Source organism: Ursus maritimus, unplaced genomic scaffold (assembly GCF_017311325.1).
Source record: "Ursus maritimus isolate PB19 unplaced genomic scaffold, ASM1731132v1 scaffold_7, whole genome shotgun sequence".
In the NCBI taxonomy this organism is placed as follows: Eukaryota; Metazoa; Chordata; class Mammalia; order Carnivora; family Ursidae; genus Ursus; species Ursus maritimus.
In genome coordinates this window covers 25,497,428-25,519,158 of record NW_024426885.1, presented here as the reverse complement: position 1 = coordinate 25,519,158, position 21,731 = coordinate 25,497,428, and the positions used below count along the sequence as shown (strand labels likewise).

The window sequence follows — 21,731 nt, the reverse complement described above, 5'->3', positions numbered from 1 at the left end:
TCAGTGGTAACACAGGTGCTATGATTCGCAAAGAAGAAAAATAGATTTTCAGAATTAAATCTGTCTTTGATGATGTCAGTGAAATCAGAAATTCTAAGCGCTTTGACATGGATTTCTCGATGGCCTCTTCGAGCCAGATTAACTTGGGCCCATTCCAGGAGGCAAGCGTTCACATTATTAAAACCGCCAATCCAGCCGGCACTGACTGCTCCAGAAAGGTCAAGGTTGAATGGACTTAAGAGACTGACTAACCCTTCTCACATCCCCAAGTGGCTCTCTGGGTGAAGGGTGAGCTCTGTTGGCCAGGGGGAAACGTGAGAAAATCTGAAGTGCCCAGTGGCCTGTAGAAGACGTCTGTGTCCAAGGTGGGCATCCAGTGCCCTTTGGCGGCATGCAGTGTACTTACAATATTTCGAAAAGAAGGCTGACAGTAGCCATGCGATGGAATGTTCTGTACTCTTTAAGATCATGTTTTCAGATACCTAGACATGCTCACAATATAATGTTTAGGACACGGGAAGATACTCATAATTGAATGTGAGGCGAGGAAAAAAAAAACAACAACATAAAACCATAAGGTCGCTGTGTTTTTGTGCGCACACAGCCACACAGGCCCACGTGCTCACCAGCTGCTCAGAGGGACGGAGCGGTGGGTTCATAGGTAATTTTCTTTTCCTCTTTATCATCTTCTGTATTTTCCAAAACTTCCACAATGTACTACCTTATTTTGTTATTACAAAAGAGCCACAGAAGCTAATACAGAATTTATGGTTCACCTAATGAAAACAATTTTTAAACATATCAACAGTATCTTTAACTGATTTTTCTGATTCTTGTACTGTTCATCATTTCAGAACCACACTTTAACATGAAATGTTCTCCGACTCTGCCTCTGAGATACCATGAAGTCCAGTTTCAGTAGAGGAACCCTAAGCTAGTGATTTTGAGTTTTGTTATCAGAAATAAAATGTACGCCTTTGTCCATACAGATACACATTTTTTGTTAGTTAGCAAGTTGGAGTGCATGTTGCTGTGTGCACGTGCCTTGCTTCTCTTCTGAATCTCCGCCTTCCTTTGTTCCCAGACTCTCAGGGTAGCGGAGTGGGAGACTGAGGTGGAGCACGTCGTCTGGGCACCTGGTACTAACCCACACCTAGATGCTTCCTGACCTTTGCTTCTTCCTTCGGCTGTTGTGGGACAGTCAGACTATTGTGGCCTGTCGAAGGGTGTCCTGGCAGTCAGGAGCCTGCTTCTGGTTGACTTTGATTTGTGTCAGAAAATTAGGGTAACCTTATAGGAACTGAAACCAATGACAGGTTGAAAAGGAACCATTTAAACAAACACGAGACTTGGGCATTTTCTAATTTCTCCCAGGTAATCTGCCCCAGTGGATCACCAAACGGAAGTGTCGTTAATCCATATTGTATTGCTTTGATTCCAAGTATTCTTATATTCTAAACTCCTTAATCACTAGTATAATTTTTTTCCATCCATTTGAAGTGTAATATCAAGTTGTGTTTATATCTATAGAAGTAGAAGCATTTAGCCCATCCCAGATGTCAGAGAAGATCCTTCTAAGGCTGCTAAAGCACCCCAATGTCATCCAGGAACTGAAGTATGATGAGAAGAACAAGAAAGCCCCAGAATACTACCTCTACCAGCGAAACAAACCTGTAGACTACTTCGTTCTCATTTTGCAGGTCAGAAGAATTATTCAATAGTTGTTTGATCTCACTGAGTACCCGTCCTTCCAGTTCTGAGGAGACTTTTCTGTAGGTGAACGGGTGTCAAGGTTCACACACAACTTCTGGGGTTGCCTGATACACGGGAGGATCTCATCCCCCTGTTTTCCTCTCTGTAAAAATAATTTCAGTACAAAGCAATGTCATTAGTTACTTCGGTTTCCAATACTGAGGGTACTTACGGATTGCTGAGGCAAGGAGGCATTCATTTAAAGGACTGTGAATTCAGTTGTTCATACTTTTTGAAGAGTTTGGAGAATTACTGGTACATATCCAAGTCTTGGTTGGGCCTTTGAAATTTAAGTGTCGTGAGTTCCTGGGGTCCTCTTTTTTTATCATCTTCATCGTCTTTTTTTCCACTCTTCGTTAGGACTTGGTCATCTACAACTTCCTAGAGGTAACTTACTATCTCTTCCCTTGAAGACATCATATTAATCCATTTATTGTTTTTATTTAATGTAATCATTACAGCTTCTCGTGCCAATGGAAACCTTGTTCCTTCTCACTGATAACATAATCCACTATATGAGGTGAGAAGGTCCATCCATTCTGGACCCTCCAGGGGCTTTGGTGCTGGAGTGGATAGGAGGCCCTTATTATATCACAGTTTCGTTTGCTGGAACACCGTCCTTGACATGGAAACTAAGATGAACAGTACAATGAATAAAGTGCTGGTTTTATTGACTGCTTATACCTCTTTACGGAAGAATTACTTTTATAGGAAATCTGCGTATACTCAGTACAGGAATCCTAGCCCCTTAAGTGTTTTCCTACTTTTTGGTGATTTCCCAGGTGTGAATGGGAGTATAATGAAAAGTATAGTGTTGTGAGTACTCGGTAGGTCCTGCAATTTATATGAGTCCAGCAAGGTCTCAATTATCTGAAGGATAATTAGGGAGGTTTTTTTTATTTGAAAGCAACCCTTATCGGATGTCTGGATGAGGGAAACTCTGCAAAGTGTTGTGTTCATGACCCTCTTTGGGTCCTATTGTGATGTCTGGAGGCAGAAGTAAGAAACTGTAGAAAAATCTGTGTGTTAACAAGTCACATGCCACTTTCATACATTCTTTCGTAGAAACATCTCTTTGCAGGTTTTCTAGCTCAAGACCCTGATTCTTCTATTAACCTTAGTCTCATTCAACCCTGAACTGTGTTTTTCTTTTTCTCTGGAGATACACACACTTGAACCTGTGAGGGGGGCTGTAGGGAACTTACGTACTGCAGTGAGGGAGTAAAACGCTTATATTTCTCCTAAAAGCTAGCTGTGACTATTCCTTAAACCTAGAGAAACTTTGAGTTACACTAAAGTTTGGATTACACTTTGTTTAGGAGGACTTCGAGGATTGACATAGTGAATTTCAGGAGTAATATTTAGAAACTGTGCGTCTTTCAGTTGTCGATTTTTATGTAGTTAGCCTGTATGAAGCTGTGATTCAGGAATGCTGTTTTGGTGTATAACAAAGCTATTTCCTGGCCGAAAGATCTAAAAATAGATTTTATGGAAGAGGGACTTCATACTCCCTGTTCATTTACAAGTAAATCTTTAAGATATTTTTGATAAGGCATTTGTGTTTATGCTTACCTGTATTTGAATACCTGTGTCATGTTAAGTATTGATACAAATGTGACTTTTTTTTGAATTATGGAACTGATGATGTCATGAGGGTTTTTGTAAATAGTGTATGTGCTGGATTAAGAGGATTTATGGAGGGGTTTAAACTACGGAGTTCAGTGAAGATTAGGTTCTTGCAGGCCAGCCAATTACCTGAGGTACCGGAGTGTAAGAAAATGAAATACCATGATCCCTGTCAATCTAGCACAGCTGTCACCTTTTACAAACTATATTCCAGCCGGAAATGTCACTGGCCCAGCTTTGGAAATTGGTGCCAGGTTTTGGGGCATGTTCCACTGCACGTGCTAGAGCTTTAAAGCAGAAGCAAGCTGCGGTATCTGCCTTCCATTCCTGCCCCCAGAGCCAGTGAGCTGCCCTCTTCTGCAGACGCGAGAAAAAACTCTCCCATTAAGTAATTGATGTTTGGAATGTAATTATAAATAGAAACCCATCGCTCTGAGTTTAAACTCTAAATGAAATAAAGTCTAATTTATTCAAAACAAACCATTTAAGATTAATTAAAAGAATTCTTCTGTAAGTTACTGGGCACATACCTCCCACTCCGTAAGTATAAAAAGGCCACCACCTAGAGTTTTTTCTGAAAAAGGTAGGTTTTTAAACTAAAATGTATTGGAGAATCAATAAGGAGAGTGATAAAAACACAATAAACACGGAAAGAAAAGTTGATTGGCTCTGCATGTCTTAAATAACAGAACACATACATTCATGCCTTTTATTGAGTTGTTTTCAAATAAAAAGAACCTCCTTAATTATCCTTTCGATAATTGGGACCTTGCTGGACTCAATATAAATTGTAGGACCTACCGAGTACTCATGAATGTGTGTTTCCGTGGAAATGGATAGGAATATAATTTTGGTGGAAGGTTAATTTCCACCATCATAAAAGAGTAAGCATACCAAGAAAAAAATGTTTTAACTTGACTAATACAATTAACTGGAATTTGGAGAAAATTAAATGTAAAGCCAGGGAAATACACTTTTTAAAAAGTTTTATGTGACTTTCATAAAGTTGATGATTTGCCATGTCATATAGAAGTTCTAAACCCAGAAAGGTAGAAATTACTAGAACCACCTGTATAGATCATAATGAAATAAAATTGGACCTAAAAATACATAATTGAAGTATCCTAAGCTGTTTTTAAATGGTGACCAGTTCTCTTATAAAGGCTTACGTAAGGCTCAGAACAGGGCGTTATAATGTATTCCCGTGTGTTTTGTGTGCATCTGTATATATATGAATCTCTCCGGAAGGTTACTCAAAGAGTCTGGTCACAGGTGGTTGCCTCTAAGGAGGGAGACTTGGAGGACTGGGAATAGGGTGGAAGGGAGACTTCTTATTTCTCCCTTTGAATTTGAATTTCTTACCACGTGCACGTATCACCTATTTAAAGAAATGTTGAAAATTAACATCAAACTGATAAACCCTAAGTAGCAACTGAATTGGAAAATATATAGAATATCCTAAAATACAGAGAACATCATTAAAGACATTATTAAATAATACCTTATATGCAATATGTCAAAGAAATTTTATTCTGAGTACTTAAATAAGGGAAAAAATCTGAAATTATCTAGAAAAAGAGCAAAGCAACAAATTGAAAAGAACAAATTAACTTTTTCATGACTATCTTTATTATTTAATAAGAAAGCCTTAAAGCCCATAAATAAAATCAAGATTTGGTTCTTTTATTTTTTTTTATTTTTTATTTTTTTTAAAGATTTTATTTATTTATTCGACAGAGAGAGAAAGAGCCAGCGAGAGAGGGAACACAGCAGGGGAGTGGGAGAGGAAGAAGCAGGCTCATAGCGGAGGAGCCTGATGTGGGGCTCGATCCCATAACGCCGGGATCACGCCCTGAGCTGAAGGCAGATGCTTAACTGCTGTGCCACCCAGGTGCCCCAAGATTTGGTTCTTTTAAAAGACTAACAAAATCAGTATTCTGTTGACGTAATAAACGTGATAAAAGAGAAACAAAACAAGAAGTTCTCTCTTATCCTTTAAAACAGCTAGATTCAAAGAAATCACTTGGAAAAAAATTGAAACTTGGAGGTGCTCATTTTCTGTATAATACAAATGGGTCAGGATAGTATGAGCGTCAGTTCTCCTAACTAAAAAGGTAGCAGTTAAAGACCAGCAGTGTCCCCGGAAGAGTTACTCACTGTGACTAAATTAGGTTTATTTAGGAATGCAGGACTAGTTTAAGAACAGCAAAACCAAATACACCATGTTAATTAGGTAAAGAAAAAAAATCCTCATGCTCCTATCAATAGATATCAGAAAGGAAACTGACAAAATTAAGCCTCCATTTTTTTAATTTTAGAAAAAAAAAAAAAAAAACCTTTGTAAAAATCCATTATGAATAGTGAACAAAAAAGAAACAGTGCTGCAAAACCAATCATGTCCTTAAACGGACAGCCTCCTTTTGGGAATACATACATTCAATCCCTCATACACATGAATCTAAAGAAATTATTTGCTAAAGCTATCTATGCAAATATATTTATAGCAAATTTGTTAATTAGAAAGTAGCAGTGGTTCATATGTCTCAACCACTTACATTTCCATATGGTGAGACCATCATATAGTGAAGAAGTGGAAAGCACATAGAAAAATGTCAAGTGTGTGCACAATAATTAGAATTATAAACCGTTTTTCGAATTCACAGAGTTGGTATTTTACAGTGAAGGATTTGTTGGTCCTTTGGGGAGTTAAAATGTCTAAGCAAAAATACATATATTATTTTTTTGCAATTTTATGTATATATAAATTGCTCTACATCACATAAACAAATTGATTTTTTTGAGAAAATATGAAGTATAAAGAATACTAGGAAAACAAATAGCTCTTTGCCAATTACAGAATCAGTAAAAGGAACACTTTTTTTTTCCTGGTGTTAATTTTTCTGCTTGATTTCATGCCTCGGATTTTCGTTGTTGTTCAGCTGTTCTACCTGCTCTTCAGGGCCTCTGACAGGGATTCAGAAGGGGTTTTCTCTGTACAGTGAATCTGTTCCCCTTTGGAGCTGGCTGGTAGCATCTTGGAGCTTACACATCCCTTGACATTACTTAAAACCATTTTACGTGTTATTGGAAGAGGACTTAAGCCTTCAGTACCAAACCTTTCTTGAGGATTTTTGAGTTTTAGGGTCCGTGTGTCCCAGTGAATAATAGATCTTTAATACCGACTCAAGTACAGATAGCACCCATTTTAAAGAAAAAAAAATTACTTGGCTACCCAGTGTTGACCCTATATTTAACAAATTATACTTAGATACGTGTAAATAAAAACTAGGCATAAGCTCCTCTTGCGCTCTTTGAGTTGGAATTTGTATAATCCAAAGCAGACTAGTAATTAACATTTTAAACGTGTCAGTGATGTTGTTTGGCTGCTGGGAAAGTGACACTGGTCCCTGTAAGGCCAGGGGCTCTGGTGCACACACTTGGGTCTCCGCGCGCCCAGCTATGACTGACCTTTCAGCCCTTGGTTCAGTTTGAGTTCCTCTGAATATTTGTGCAGGATGTTGTGCTGTTATTTGACCTCCACTGGGTGTGACTGGATTTTTAATTTTTGGTCCTCCTCTGTCCCTTTCTCTCCCGTTCAGTGCTCCTCACACTTGCACACGCGTGGAGGAATCACTTGCGGATGCCGTGGGGCTGGGGTGGAGTCTGAAATGCAGCTTATTCCTAACAAGCTCCCAGTTGATGGAGCAGCAGGGCTTAGCCCTGATGGTTCAGGTAGTAGGAGCAACTTCTTCACGATGCAGTCGTGAGCCCTCAGGCACTGGCGCTGACCTCCGGTGGTGGCATTTGGTTAGGAGATGGTCAACCAGATGGTCCAAAATATGTGTACATTAATTTTGACCATCAAAAGTTTGGGTTTTTTAATTTAAACATTCACGAAGGGAACTTGCTGTCCCACGCCTGCATCTCTGGACTCAGATTGGAAAACAGTTGCTAGGGAACATTTGAGCCACAGAACAGACCCTCTTTGGGTCATGCTTCCCCTCATACGGGGCAGTGCTGGTGAACTTAACCTGATGTTCGTGCCCCTGGGATTCAGTTACTTCCTTTCAGGTGTCAAGCCCATGGACTACTTTGTGATGGTGATATTAAAACCAAAACCAAGACAAAACAGGAACTCCAAGGGGAGCAGGAGATTGCGTCCGGGCTCAGCATCTGGGGCCCGAGGGAGTCTTTGGTCTCCCTGGGTCCGCTGCATCCGCTGACCACTTGATCTTGGCGCCAACGAGGCTAGCGCAGGCTCCCACCTTGTGGCCAGGTACAGCACCAGAGTGCCTTTGGTGCTTTCTGGATGCTTAGGAGCTTTGAAGAGAGTTCCCAAATAACCTTCCTCCAAGAAAGGTGAGGGCGCTTGTGACAGTAATGTTACTTGGGAAACCAGCTTTGCCTGAGACAGGGAGGCCTGCCTTCTCTTCTGTCAGCTTGAACACGGAGCCCTAGCTCTCCCTTGGGGAGCCCGTCATGTCCTGTGCTGATCTGTGTGTGTTGTGATACGTTAGAGTGTAGAGTAAAGCTGTGGGTGTTTCAGACGTCACACTGGTATGTAGCTCCTTACGGGGAAATAGTCCTTGCCTAAGGACACCTGATTGGTCGCGAGGCCATGCAGGCCATTTGCTCATGGGGGCGGCTTCGATTTGTAGACTGGTAGGTTTCTTTGGAAATGGTCACTTTGGGGAGCCATTGGCACACGTACAGGAATAAAATGTTTCCCGGATGTTTCTAAAACCTGCCGGCCAGAAACGCTTTACTTGAGTAGCAAGAAGTACAGGGATGGGCCATTTTCAAAACGTAGGATGGTAGACTCCTCTGAAGTTAGAATCAAAAGAACCATGGGATCTTTTAATCCTTTGCAGTTTTATAAATGAAGGAAAATGGGCCTGGCGCGGTGGTTCCTTCGTGTTGATGCCTGACAAAGTTTTCACCAGTTTGAGACAAAGAGGAATAAAGACAGCTGCAGTGAGATCTTCATAAAATTACATATATTCAGTTTAAAGACCTGTCTGTTCTGAAATTATATATTTTCTGTATTTTGAGGGTGAAGATGTCTGGTCTGATGCGAAATGGTGCTTAGAATAGATGGCTGTGTTTTTTTAAAATATCTATATGAAGTGAAAATTCGGCAGTGCCGTGTCTGAGCCTGGAGGGATGTTTTACCAGTTCTGGGAATCTGCACATGAGGAACCGGGGACCCCGTGGACCCCCTCGTGGCCTGGTCAGTGTCTGCTCGGTGGGCTGTGGAAGATGACCGAGCGTGTCCCGAAGGACAGAGGAGAGATGAGCTGAGATGGCTAGGATCCAGAGCTTTGAGTCTTTGTGCGGCTGTCCTTGTTCAGTTCGCGGACTCACAGCCACCATGGCTACGGGGGAGTTTCCTGAGAGGCCGGGGTACGCAGAGGCTCAGAGCTGGGGCCGTTGTTCACAAACAGCCTCATAGCCATGATTCCCAAACACGCGTGCCAGAATCAGCTGCAGAGCTTTATGAACATCCTGCTGCCCAGGTCGCACCCCTAGGAGTTAAATCAGAGTGCCTGGGAGTGGGAGCCAGACATCAGGTGTTTTGTTGTTTAAATCCCCAGGTGTTCCCAGTACCCAGCAAGAGCTGGGAGTCTCTGCCTTTGAGTTGGCTTGGCAGGGGTTCTGTGGTGTGTGTACTGCCCCGGGAAAAGCTCCTTTGCCAGAGGCAGACCCTGTATTGTTATTTACAGTCTTTTGGGGGAGTGGCTGTTACCCCGCTGGTTCTGAGGACAATTACAAAGAATTGTGAATGGCCGCCATCCGCAGGGACGCAGGATACAAAAGGCCTCAAGGCCTCGTGGCTTGGAAAACAAATGATGCCGGTCCCCTGAACACCCAGAAAGATGGAAGTCGTGATGAGGCTCTGTTGGTTTGATGCTTCCTCTTGATTTTCTTTTTTTTTTTTTTTTTTTAAGATTTTATTTATTCATTTGACAGAGATAGAGACAGCCAGCGAGAGAGGGAACACAAGCAGGGGGAGTGGGAGAGGAAGAAGCAGGCTCACAGCGGAGGAGCCTGATGTGGGGCTCGATCCCATAACGCTGGGATCACTCCCTGAGCCGAAGGCAGACATTTAACCGCTGTGCCACCCAGGCGCCCCTCCTCTTGATTTTCTGCATAGAAATTCGGGTTACAAGATGGTCCTGCAGCCGCTGTTGAGCTAATGACTACAGGCATTATATGTGAACAGAGCCACAGACGTATATGTGAACCCCCGATACAAGGTCAAGGGTTAGTGAAGGAAGAAATGGATAAGTAACTGCCGAGATCTGTACCATCTCGTGCTTAGTTTTATTGTTCACAGTGTCTATTATATCCCTACCCGTCCTCTTCTTTCCCTCCTCTCTTAAGGGACCCTGCCTCTGCGGCCAGTCACTGCCTCACATCTGATCTTTCCTGCCAGCTTCCAACTTTTGCTCCCTTAGTGACCCCCTCTTCTCCCTCTATACTCCTTTCCCCTGCCTCCCTTCTCTCCCCTGTCCTGGATCTCCATCCTGATCTTCCTTTTAACCTTCACTCATTCTTCCGCTTCAGCCTTTCTTGGTGGACCCCTTCTCGATGGACTCTTCTGGAAGGGACGGTGTCTTGTCCCCCCCTTCCCACTGTTTATATCCGCGCTCATGGTGCCCATCTTCCGGTCACTTAGAGCAAACTTCTGCTAAGATAAGTGACTCCCCCTCTCTCCTTTACATTTCCTTCTTCCTTCTGCTCTCACCGAACTGTGTGGATCCCTTACCCATAGCTTCTCCCTAGCCACCTTCTTCCAGCCCTGTGGTTCCCAGCCTCGTGGGAGCCTGGACTCCTGGAGCTGAGCCCGTGTGCAGGCACCAGCCTTACTAGTCCATCACCCCAGGAGCTCCACGGCCTCCCTGGCTTTCCAGACTGTTCTTGCAGCCCCATCTGCCCCACCTTCCTGCACAAACCCAGTGAGCCTGGCCGTCTGCTGTCTCCCACCTCTGACCGGCCCTCCCTTCTCTTGGCTCAAATCCTACTCCTTAGATTTTCCTTCCTGTACGAAATATGTAGAACAGGAAGTTATTTTTTTCTCCAAATCCCTTGGATTCTTACCATCTTTTTCCTCATGGAGAGTTTTTGTTGACCGCCTTGTGCCATCTGTCTTGCACTGCTCCCGTCTGTCTCATGTGTTGAAACTCTCGAGTGGCAAGGACGGTCTCTGCACAGGACCCCACGGTCTGTCCAGGGCCCCGTGTGCTGTGCGGTCTGGGTTCCCGGCCCCCGATTGTCGGCAGGGTGATTTTACATTATGGATAGCGTTGTCAGCTCCTTTCTTACAGCAAGAGAGTTGGTTGGGGAGTGATCAAACTGGTATTTTGAGTGAAGGAAAACCTAAAAGAGACAGTAGATCGTTTTCTAAAGAAGCGATTTGAGGAAAGTCTCCCTAACTGGGAATTTAGTGTGTAACGATAGGGAGTGTTCAAAATAATTGTGGGCGTTAGCGGGCAGTGTAGCGAGCACGTTGGTCAAGCGCTTGTTCTGCCCTTACTTAACCCTTCTGAGCCCCCTCCTGATTTGTAAGACGGTGGGGGTAATTCTGTCTGCCTCATGGAGTTATGAGCATTTGAGTGAATTGATAAAGTACTGACTTGTTAGCACAGTTCCCCTTCAATAAGTGGTACCGTCATTTTTATTCTCGAATCATAAGGGATGTACCGTAAAGGAACCCGTCACTGGAGAGGCGGCCACCTCTGAACAAGAGCCGTTTGGTGTCTGAGTAGGCTATTCCAGTCTCCTGGAAAATGCGTGTTAGGCGCCTTCCATGCGGGGATCACGGTGGGCCCTCAGGCTAGCAGGGTGAATGAGGCATCCGCAGGCCGTCCCAGGGGAACGGATGCGTGAAGCTGTGGACAAGTTAGAGGAAGAGAAGGCGGGGGGAGACTTAAGGGAGAGGTTTTGTCCTGCTGTAAGGAGACTTGCTAAGCTGCTTCTGCAAGACTGTGAGGAGGAAGTTTGGGGGTGTTGCAGTGCCCGTGGGGGGTCTGGGCGACAAGGGGCCCAGCCTGCAGACACAGGATGCTGTGTTAGCAGGACCAGAGTGAGTTCTGTCCCTGGAGCCCATTTAGTCCATGGCCACTAATGGTGTTCACCCTTCATCCTGATGCTGTTCCAACTCGGGTTCCTGCAAGACCAGGTCTTCCCCAGTGTTTGTCCCCCTGATGGGGCGAGAGCACCATCTTTTTATTACTGGAGGGTTCCTGAAGAATCCATGCATGAACCTGGGATGCTAGGAAAAAAACACTAAGCAGGCTCACAGAAGTTAAACCTCACATGGTCATCTCTGCATCTCCAGCCACATCCAGTTTCCATGTTCAAGATGAATTAACCCTCTCTGCTAAGTGGGAAGGAGTATGTGAGGCTTTCTCCTGGGATGGTTGGGAAAGGAATTCAGACAGAAATCTGAGGGAGGACAGATCTTGCACAGAGCTTGCTGAGAGATTGGTGTAACTGGACTGAAAACGCTCCCCTTTTCTTCTCACAGGGGAAAGTGGAAGTAGAAGCTGGGAAGGAAGGTATGAAATTCGAAGCCAGTGCTTTCTCCTACTACGGTGTGATGGCTCTCACAGCCTCGCCAGGTGAGCGCCCCTCCTCGGCCCCTTGGGGCAGGGCTGGGTTTTAGGACAGAACGCCCTTCCACGGTCACCTTTCTGTACCTGCCAGCTAACCCTGTTTATGTACGTCTGGAACTTTTTATTGCATCCGGACCCCACTGCCACCACACCCTCGAAGTCACTGTCCCCAGACCGCTGCCTTGACTTGACTTCTAAGCGTAGACTAGTTTTGCCTGTTTTTGAACTTGGTGCAAAAGGACTGATGTGGGATGTGTTCTCTCGAGTCTGGCCCCTCCCACCCAGAGTCGTCCTTGTCACATCTGTCGCCGTTGCTGTGTGTTGCTTACACCTTATTTTTTCTCATTGCCGTGCAGTGGTGCATTGTGTGAATACACAACAGTGTACTGTGTTCGTTGCCGTTGGACATGGGGTAGTGTCCTGTCGGGGGCCAGCGCTGTGTGGCTGCGCTGACCCTCATGCACGTCTTCCGGCGCGTGTGTGCGCGTTTGTGCCAGGCGTCTGCGTGCGAGTGGCACCGGGGGCTCCCGGCCGGGGCACCCAGCGCGGTGCGCGCTGCTGCCTGGACTGACGCGGGTTCCAGTTGCTCTCCACCCACCGCTAGATGTTGTTGAGTCTTTCAAGTGTTCGCTGTTCTGGAGGTTTTTAAATTTGCGTTTTCCTGAGGATGAACGAGGCTGTTAATGGGTATTTATTGCCTCTAGCCAACTCTTGTCTAGACAGCTGGTCAGGTGAGTCTGCCAGCTAAGGAGGGGTGTGCCCTAGGGTGTCGACTAATTGTTCTGGGCACCAGACGCCAGCAGGTGGTACCTAGTAGGAACGTGGAGCGCGGGTAGCTCTGGCTCTTGCTTGCTTTGCAGTTCCCCCGGCTGGACCGGTGCCGACAGGTAAACAGAGGTGCTGGAGTGCCACCTTGTGGCCACAATGCCAAATGACATGCTGCGCTAGGAAACTTACAAACCCCAAACTTAAAAATAGACCATCCTAAAACAACCTGGGCGCTTCTGGAAACCAGTCTCCAAAGGGGAGGGGATACCCCCAGACGCATCTTTTTGTGAGCTTAGTCTTCATCTGCCGCCCCACACAGTGTCCCGGGCACCCAAAGATGTTACTACAGTTAGGAAGCCAAGGAAACGTTAAGGATTCTCTCCTCAGCCTCCCCTGCCCCAGACGCATCTTCTCACTACCCTCCTGTGCGGTTTTCAGCCACATTCACCAGCCTCCTCATTGTGAGCTGCTGATGCATACCAGTGTGAACATGGGCCACTTAACTGCGAGTGTGGTAAACTTGAAGGTGATCTGTTCTCACTGCTCGTGAGGAGGCAGGGTGGTCCCGAACTAATCTGGGAGGCCCTGGGCCACAGCTGCAGTCTCACTGCACATGGGTGGCTGCCTTTGAGAAAGGTCCTTGGCTTTCTCCTTTCTAAAAGGACATAACAAGGTGACCTCGTGTGACTGTGAGAAGAATAGAATATGATAATGTTTATCCGTGCGAATGCTTTGTAAACTTGAGAGCACAGAGGAGATGTCGGTGGAAGAGCTGGGTTTTGAGCCCGTGACCACTGTATGGCAGCCAGATTAGCCCCAGGTTAGCAGAGTCAGATGGCTTTGAAAAGAAAGTTGAGAGATTAGGGAAGCAATCTTACCGATCACTGGTTCTTGAAACCTAAACATTAGCCCAATTTATAGTGAACTGTGGGTTCATGTAAAGGCAAATCCCATTCAAAAAGGAGTTGAGGAGCAGGTCTCCCATACAGGAAGCCTGTGGGGCTGCAGCCTGGCCTCCTTGGGAAATGCCAGGAAGGAAGGGGATCTCATTAATAGCATCTTACTACAAAGCCCAGTATTTTACTTGACAAGTAGGATTAGGGATTTTGTATATTCGTTGAGAGATACAATTAGTGCCCTAATCTCAAGATAATATTTCCATTTATTAATGTTGATTGCCTAGGAAAATCCTACAATAATCAGTTTCAAGACCTGCCCAATTGTGTGTCAATTATACTGCAATTTAAAAACAAAAACAGAGGGGCGCCTGGGTGGCTCAGTCGGTTAAGCATCTGCCCTCAGCTCAGGTCATGATCCCAGAATCCTAGGATCGAGCCCTGCGTCCAGCTCCCTGCTCAGCGGGGAGTCTGCTTCTCCCTCTCCCTCTGCCCCCGCCCCTGCTCATGCTCTCTCTCACTCTCTATCTCGAATAAATCTTAAAAAAAAAAAAAAATGGGGTGCCTGGGTGGCTCAGTCATTAAGCGTCTGCCTTTGGCTCAGGGTATGATCCAGGAGTCCTGGGATCGGGCCCCACATCAGGCCCCTCTGCTTGGAGCCTGCTTCTTCCTCTCCCACTCCCCCTGCCTGTGTCCCCTCTCTCGCTGGCTGTCTGTCTCTCTCTGTCAGATAAATAAATAAAATCTTTAAAAAAAAATTTTTTTAAAGCAGAAACAAAAAAAACCCTGCCTAGGAAATAGCACTCGTGCCGGCGAGGGCAGTGTTGATTGGACTTTTCAGTCAGACAGACCTGACTCTCTGAGTAGCAGGGATGAGGATGACTTTGGTCCGCCATTTCCGGAAGACCTGTGCAGAGCGTTTTTTATTTACTTTCCTCGAATACTTTGAACTTTCAAAGTATTCCAACAGAATATCAGGTCAAAATAACGAGAGTAAGGACGTCCGTGAATCGAATACCTAACTGCTTGCCCCAGGTAGGGACGCTGTAGGCTCTGCTGGCGCGGACGGCTTGGGTCATGCTCTTGGGTCGGTTGATAAATTGAGCCCCCCTTTTGTGTGGCTCATTGTGATTTAAATCCTTAAGGAGAGCACGTTTTGAGCTCTAAGCCCCAATAGAGTATTAATGGCTTAAGAGATTTTTAGGCTAGTAGAGAAGCATTTGAATAGGATTTCTTCTGATTTCAGGCTCCCTGTGTTCCTCTTCCTGGAAAGCAGTGTGTGTTCCTTCTCAGTTTCCATAGTGTCGTGCGGGCTTTTGCGTTTCTGAGATCGAATGCTCCTATTAGTAGAAGAGGCATCCGCTCCTGTCCCCTGAGTGCAGAGATCTCCTGTCTCGCCCTCTGACGCGGTCTCACCCTGTTTTTCTCCATTTTTCAGTTCCTCTGTCCCTGTCTCGTACCTTTGTTGTCAGCAGAACAGAGTTGCTAGCCGCAGGTTCTCCAGGTAACTCTGCATGTTTCCTTTTCCGTAATTCTTCCGGTTGCCTCCCTTGACCCCACAAAAGCCTGGCCGGCCAGATCTGTCCCCTGTGTGTGGTCAAGGCCGTTTGCCGTCTCGCCCCGAGGTCTCCAGCTCCGCGCCTGCAGACACCGCAGCGAGCTGCCCGGGGACGGAGAAGCCCTGCGCGGTCGGGCGGACCGGGGGCCTGGCAGGCGGGCTGCGGGCGTGCGCACGGCCGACCCACAGAAAGCGAGCACGGTGCCGACCCGGCTCGTCCCGGCCCCCGCCACGCCGCTGACCTTGGGTTTTCAGGGCGGCACAGGGGGGCTGCTCCTGGTTCTTTGACCTCAGCAACGTCATGGCGTGTGGAGCTTGCAGAGGCCCCAGGGCCTCAAAACCTGGGGGTGCTTCTCCAGAAACACATTCAGTCCAGAGCCTCCAGGACTGTGAACGAGCACCCCGTCCGCCGAGGCCCCGGCGCTCCTGGTTCCGTTCCTTTGGTCCTTGTCCCGGGATCCGTGTGAACGGGCCCGCGCGTCCCCGCCTGCGTCGGGGCCGCGCTTCTGTCTCCCTCTGTCTTGCGAGCGGGCTCTGTGCTCGTTCCTCACCGGCTGCCGGGTGCTGCCCTGCAGGAGAGCTTGGTCGTGCCTGCCTGATCCGTCCAGCAGCTAAAAAGAAAGGCAAAGGTTTAATCTTCCTTTAATTAAAATTGCTGAGCTTTTGGTGGTACAATTTTTCTGTATTTATTTTGTTCCACACAGCTTATATTTTAAAATCTGATGAAATTGGCGTTTCCTAATCCAGATTCAGCAAAACTCGCAGATGCTGACATTTAGTCAGAGAGGCAATACTTGTGTTGCCTCACGGCTTTGCTCTGAAAAGGCTTGGGGTGTGTGGGGATAAGATCTTATTTGTAGGACTGTTTGAATCAAACCAGCTGGTAGAAGATACCTGATACACAACATACATACGTAAGCCCAGAAACATGTACTTGTGTATTTGTGTATATGTGTATACGTTCATGTTTTTTCTCCCTGTTTTGTTCGCCGGCATTGGCTATGTGTTTAAAATATCACAGATGCTGAACAAGAGTGACTTTTGGGTGAAGCTCCTGAAATGTCATTACTTGCATTTTACTTTTCCCACGCAACTTAGAGATTTCTTAGCCGTGTCCACTCTGTCTGGTCCTGTAATAATTTAAAAAACCAAAATGCCATTTTGTGGGTGCAGGGCCTTCAGGATGCTGGCATTACAATAGTAGGGTACCGAATAAGTGGAGGTTGAACTAAACCAGTGATTTCCAGCCTATTCCAGAAGGTGCTTTGTGGTTCTGTTAGAGGAGGCTGGGAATGTTTCTTTAGAGTATCTTTCTGGCTCACTCCTAAAAAGAGAGAATTCCTAGGTGAGATGACTAAAAAGCAGAAAAAAAACAGTGCTGAGAAGGCATAAGAGGAATTAAAATGGAAAGGTGTTTTTGTTATCATAATTATAAAAATTTGGCACATAAATTTGGCCACAAAACATGACCTGAACTGGGACCTGGCCACTTAAAGTCTTTATTCTCCTTGGTGTGAATACTCGTCTGTCTCACTGCATGTTGATGAAAGGCTGGTCGTGCTGGGTCCCTGTCACACTTGCTGCTGCAGAAAGGGTCCCGGAAAACGGGGTCTGCTTCCCCAGACTGCGGCCGGGACGTCGGGCAGTGGGTTCCTGGCAAAGGCAGGGGCTCATCTCACAAAACTGAGGGCAGTGGGTTGAGAGGAAATGGAGTGGGAGTCTAGATACCTCGGGGGAAACCAGAGAGATTGCCCTATCATCGTCTTCAGGTGGAAAGAACAGGAGACCCAGAGTTAAGGCCTCTGACGTCTGCCTGCCAATTCACAGTCTGATCAGTAAGCAGGGTGCCCTTCGAACGTTTCGGGTTTTTAACCTTCCGATTTTGACACACAAAAGTAAACACTGTAGAAATGGTGATGTGATTTGGGGTTAAAGCCCAGGGATACAGTGGGATCCGTCAGCCCGAGTGATGCTCTCACGAGCGCAGAGAGGCTCGGACTGAGCTCGGCGCCTAGCGGCGGGGTCTGGGGCGAGGCAAGCGGGGAGTGGAACAGTGGTAACCGGGCTTACCCGTGGGCTAGTTAGTGGGCATCGGATGCTGTGCTAAGCACTTTATACACTGCCTCCTTTGGAGTCCTCGTCGGACCTTATGAGGCGGGAACTACCACCCACCTGTTACATAGAGATGAGGAATCTGAGGCTTAGCGGAGTGGGGTCATCTGCTCAGAGTTCCCTCCTGCTGAAGAGGAAACGTGATAAATTACTCATTTGCCTTGCTCTCTTAAAAGATAAGTGGAAGCAACCAGAGGAAATGCTACTCTGCGTTTAATTTTGAACAACAGAAAATCTGACAAAATTGTAGGGGAAGTTGTGCTGTGACAGTTTTAGGAGAAAGGGAACTCGCCATTTGAGGTTCACTGCGTACTTACCATGTTTGGTTCTGGTGATCATAGTTTAAGAGCTGAGTGGAAGGAATCTCAGACGGTGGTCAGGATGGGGTGAGAGGTGGTGAAACGTGACGTGAAGGACGTCAGAAGTATTTAGGTGGACAAAAAGAGGCCGAAGGAGAACACAACTATCTTCAGACTTTTCAGGGTTCTTTCAAGTAGCAGAGGAGTGGCGGTCCCTCAGTGGAGCTCTGTGGAGTGGAGGGAGAGACTGCCCTGTCGGTCTGAGGGGGTGGATTTTGATGGGCGTGATGGCAGATGGGGGAGAGTTGATGGGATGACCAGCGAGGGCCAGCTCCTCTGTGGGGGTGTCTGTCAGGGGCATACTGCAAAGACAGACCAGCCTGATCTCCGTCCGAATCGGTCCCCTCTAGTCCTGTGACGGTAGATTTGATTGGAAAAGCAAAAATGGAGGCAGCCTTGATGAGGGTGGGGGTGGGTTTTATTTTCAACAAAATGTATGTTAGGAGCTGTGGTCACCTTGCCTTTGAGAGTGACAACCTAGACTCACTGAATTTCCTTTCACTTTGTTTTAACGAACAAATACTGTCCATCTCCTCGAAGACTCCTGCAAGACCTACGATCCCTTAAGGCTTTTAAGAGTTTGGTGTCTTCTAGTGTTCCTGAAATGCTGAGACACCCTTGGGCTGCCCGATGGGGATGTGATTGGGGTCAGAGACAAAGATAATAGGTTCAGTTAGGGGGCATGGTATGGTATGAGCAGACAGAACTCTTTTGATCCCTTTAAAACACTTATTAGTTGACAGACATTCTCAAGAGTACTTTGCTTTTGCTTCTGGCAACATAACAAAATGCTGCCCTCCCACGCCCCGTTTTCTATGCGGGAGCTTCTCTCCCCACGGCCTGCGCACGTCACGGCACCTGGGGATGTGTACAGGTGCGGTCAGAGCCTCAGGAAGGAGTGTGTGTGTGTGTGTGTGGTGTATGCACGCACGCACACACACGGGGCCGAGCAGGGGAACGGACCGGACCCCTTGCTGACGGGCGGCCTTCTAGGCGGTGAGCTGTACGACGCTCAGGCATCTGGCATAAGTTGATTGAACTGGTCTGTTGATGACTACTTTTTATTATTTGCATAATTAAGAGCTGACTTGTTGGTTCTATCTACCTCACATAAAAGGTTCTGGGGTTTGCTTTCCCCTTTTCTAGGTGAAAACAAGTCACCCCCTCGCCCCTGTGGCTTGAACCACTCAGACTCTCTGAGCCGAAGTGACCGGATTGACGCCGTAACGCCGACCCTGGGGAGCAGCAGTAATCAGCTCAACTCTTCGTTCCTTCAAGTCTACATCCCTGACTACTCGGTGCGAGCCCTTTCTGACCTTCAGTTTGTGAAGGTAAGCCAAGAGCCGTGGCCTGGCCGGGCCTGGCCACTGGAGGTGACCCCCCACAGCACGTTGTCGGTGCCCCAGCCCTGCCCCTGGGCTTCCCCCTTGTCGTTTGGGTGTCCCGCCTCCAGCTCCTGTGCCCAGCCGAGACTCAGGCTCGGGGAGACAGCCTTCTCCCGGGCTCCGTCAGACCCGCCGCCGGTCAGATGCGGCTTTGTCAAGGAGGGAGAGCTGGAGAGAGAATAAACCTTTTCCAGCAAGTCCTGATGAGCTTGTGACTCTAGTGAGTCCAGGTGGTCCCGGAAGGGCTGAGATCGGAGACCCTGCAGACTTCCTGAGATGGGGTGGGAAGAACCCTCTGCTACTCTTCTGTCCCGAGCGAGGGTTCCTTTCTTAGTCTGGAATAAGGACGTCTTCTGAACCGAAGAATGAGCCAGCTTCAGCTGATGGAAGCCTATCTCCATTTTCCAGTCTCTGTGAAATTTTGAGACGAAAAGTTGGAAATGGCTTATATCAGTAAAAACTGACTTGTTCGCCAAAGTCCACTTGAACTTGGATAGTGGCTCAGTTTATCTTCAAGGATGATCCTTTCTTAGAAAAACTATGCGGGTCTTGCGGGGGAGTCTAACATGTAATGTGCCGTCGAGACAAGAACACCTAAAAATAAGCGTTCTCTTGGTTTGTCTCCTGTACCGTCTTGTGGCCCCAGATCTCAAGACAGCAATACCAAAATGCCTTGATGGCATCCCGGATGGACAAAACCCCTCAGTCTTCAGACAGTGAAAACACTAAAATTGAATTGACTCTTACGGAGCTGCACGACGGGTTGCCAGACGAGACCGCCAACCTGCTCAACGAACAGAACTGTGTGACGCACAACAAGGCCAATCACAGCCTGCACAGCGAGGGGGCCATCTAGGGCGCCCGCCGACCCTCACCCCCAGTCCCAGGGCCCCAGGCCGGCTGGCCGTGAATCCCATTAGTGTGAGCTTGTGTGCCATGCTGCATCCTGCAACCTCCTGAGACCAAAGACTTTGTCCCCTTCCCGGAAGCCGCGGCGGAGGACGGCGAGGGCAGGAGCGGGAGCTGGAGGTGTGACACCAACGGCTAGGGCATGGCATTCGAGATTTCGGAGATGAACTTCCACCCAGATAGAATCATGTTTATTTTTTCAGTTGTACCTTTTATCTTTATTCACTCTCCTCCTTCCTCAATTTGCATGAAGTTGAAAATTGTTGCGGTTCCTCCCTCTCCCCCCAAGAGATCATGTTTTTAAACAGTGTCTTTTGCAGAGTTTTACGTTGTTCTGTCTGAACTCTGCCGTGACTCCATGATGTGACCCGAATCGAATGGACTCGCTCCTCCCGCCCTTCGTGGCCCTTCTCGGCCCTTCTCGGCCCTCCTGGGCCCTCCTCGGGAGGGGCACGCCTCCTCTGGGCCCAGTGGGTGTCGCTGTGGAACTTGAAGGATGAATGAAGAAAACTGTGGCTGCAGACCTGCCAAGTCTGTCCCACTGTGGGGCGGAGCCTGGGGCCCCGCCGTCGCCTCTGTGAGCTCAGTGTTGTTTTAAGTTAATGTTTAACCGTGTCCCTTTCCCTCAGAAAGGTTTAACATTTGCTTGGAATGTGATTTTTCCTCCTACTCTAAGGAATTTTTATCACCAAAATGAATGTTAATGAATTTGAAGCCCATGGTTTATCATTGGCCAGAGGCAAGGTGACTTCATCCCGCGGGTCCTCCAGCCCGGATTCTGCGGCCCAGCCAGGCCTCCTCCCCAGCCCAGCGCCCCCGCCTCAGAGTGCCGCGCCCACCTCCCCGTCCTTGCTCGTGTTGACCCAGGATGCTGCTACACAGATGCCAAATGGAATCTTCCACAGGGCCTTTGAGTAACGGCGCGGTGTGGCCTTCAAGCTCCTCCCCCCCCACCGGGATGGACACAATTGTCCGAAAAGGAGTCGGGCGGCCAGCTGCGCTCTGTGCTCCGTGCCTAGAAGGCGTTTCCACACCCAGGTGTTTAAAGGAGGGAACTCTGGGGACTGCCGGCCCCTGCCCCTCCTCCCAGGGAGCCCAGTGTCCCTCTTCCCCTCTGTCCCTGGGCTCCTGGGGCCCAGCAGTGGCTGTGTTCCTCGTCCAAGGACCTCTGTGCCTCCCGCCTCCAACGCGGCCGGTGCCGGAGAGGCTGCCTGTCCAGCCCAGGGTCGGTTTGGCCCCAAACAGGGATTCAGAAACCAAATGTGTGTTGTGGCCATTTCGTGTGTGTCTCCGCCTTATTTTAATAACCAAATTCATCACGTGTAGTGAAAATGTCCGGAGGTACTTCTTGAGTGACCGAATCCTTAACCGTCTCATCTGTTTTAAGTGTTAGCCCGAGGGATATGTGCATTTTGTTGGCAACGTCCGTTCGTACACTGAATTACTGAGCTGAGTCCATAGTGACCGAGCTCGCGGGGAGGCTTGCCCCGCCGTGCTGGCCCGGTTGCTAGCCAAGAAGATAGCCTTTTCTCCACTGGGTCTCACTGAACGAAGGGAAGCCCCGGGCCAAGCAGCGGTTTCCTTCTCCCTCCTCAAGGTAGGACTGTGTCCCCCAGGTTGGGCTCGGGGTGGAGGGGAGCTGTGGCTGGGGAGCGGCCAGCAGCACACTGGGCCTGCCTCCCGGAAAGCGGGTGGGTGGCTCCGGTGTCATAGGCCCGTTTACCACAGTATTTCCTCCGGGATGTCTG

The 21,731-nt window shown here is 47.6% G+C and overlaps 1 protein-coding gene across 2 annotated transcripts in view; it reads left to right on the top strand.

Annotated features, from left to right (window-relative positions):
• CNNM2 (cyclin and CBS domain divalent metal cation transport mediator 2) overlaps nt 1–20,293 on the top strand; it is a 141,085-nt gene extending 120,792 nt beyond the window's left edge. The window contains exons 4-8 of one of the 2 annotated variants that reach the window (XM_008686556.2): nt 1,531–1,700; nt 11,909–12,002; nt 15,099–15,164; nt 18,836–19,020; nt 19,721–20,293. In XM_008686556.2, the coding sequence (XP_008684778.2) occupies nt 1,531–1,700; nt 11,909–12,002; nt 15,099–15,164; nt 18,836–19,020; nt 19,721–19,930 (725 nt within the window). In that variant the 3' untranslated portion in view covers nt 19,931–20,293. The remainder of the gene's footprint in view (nt 1–1,530; nt 1,701–11,908; nt 12,003–15,098; nt 15,165–18,835; nt 19,021–19,720) is intronic. The other variant, XM_040624243.1, reaches the window with a different exon arrangement.
• The last annotated feature ends 1,438 nt before the right edge of the window (nt 20,294–21,731 follow it).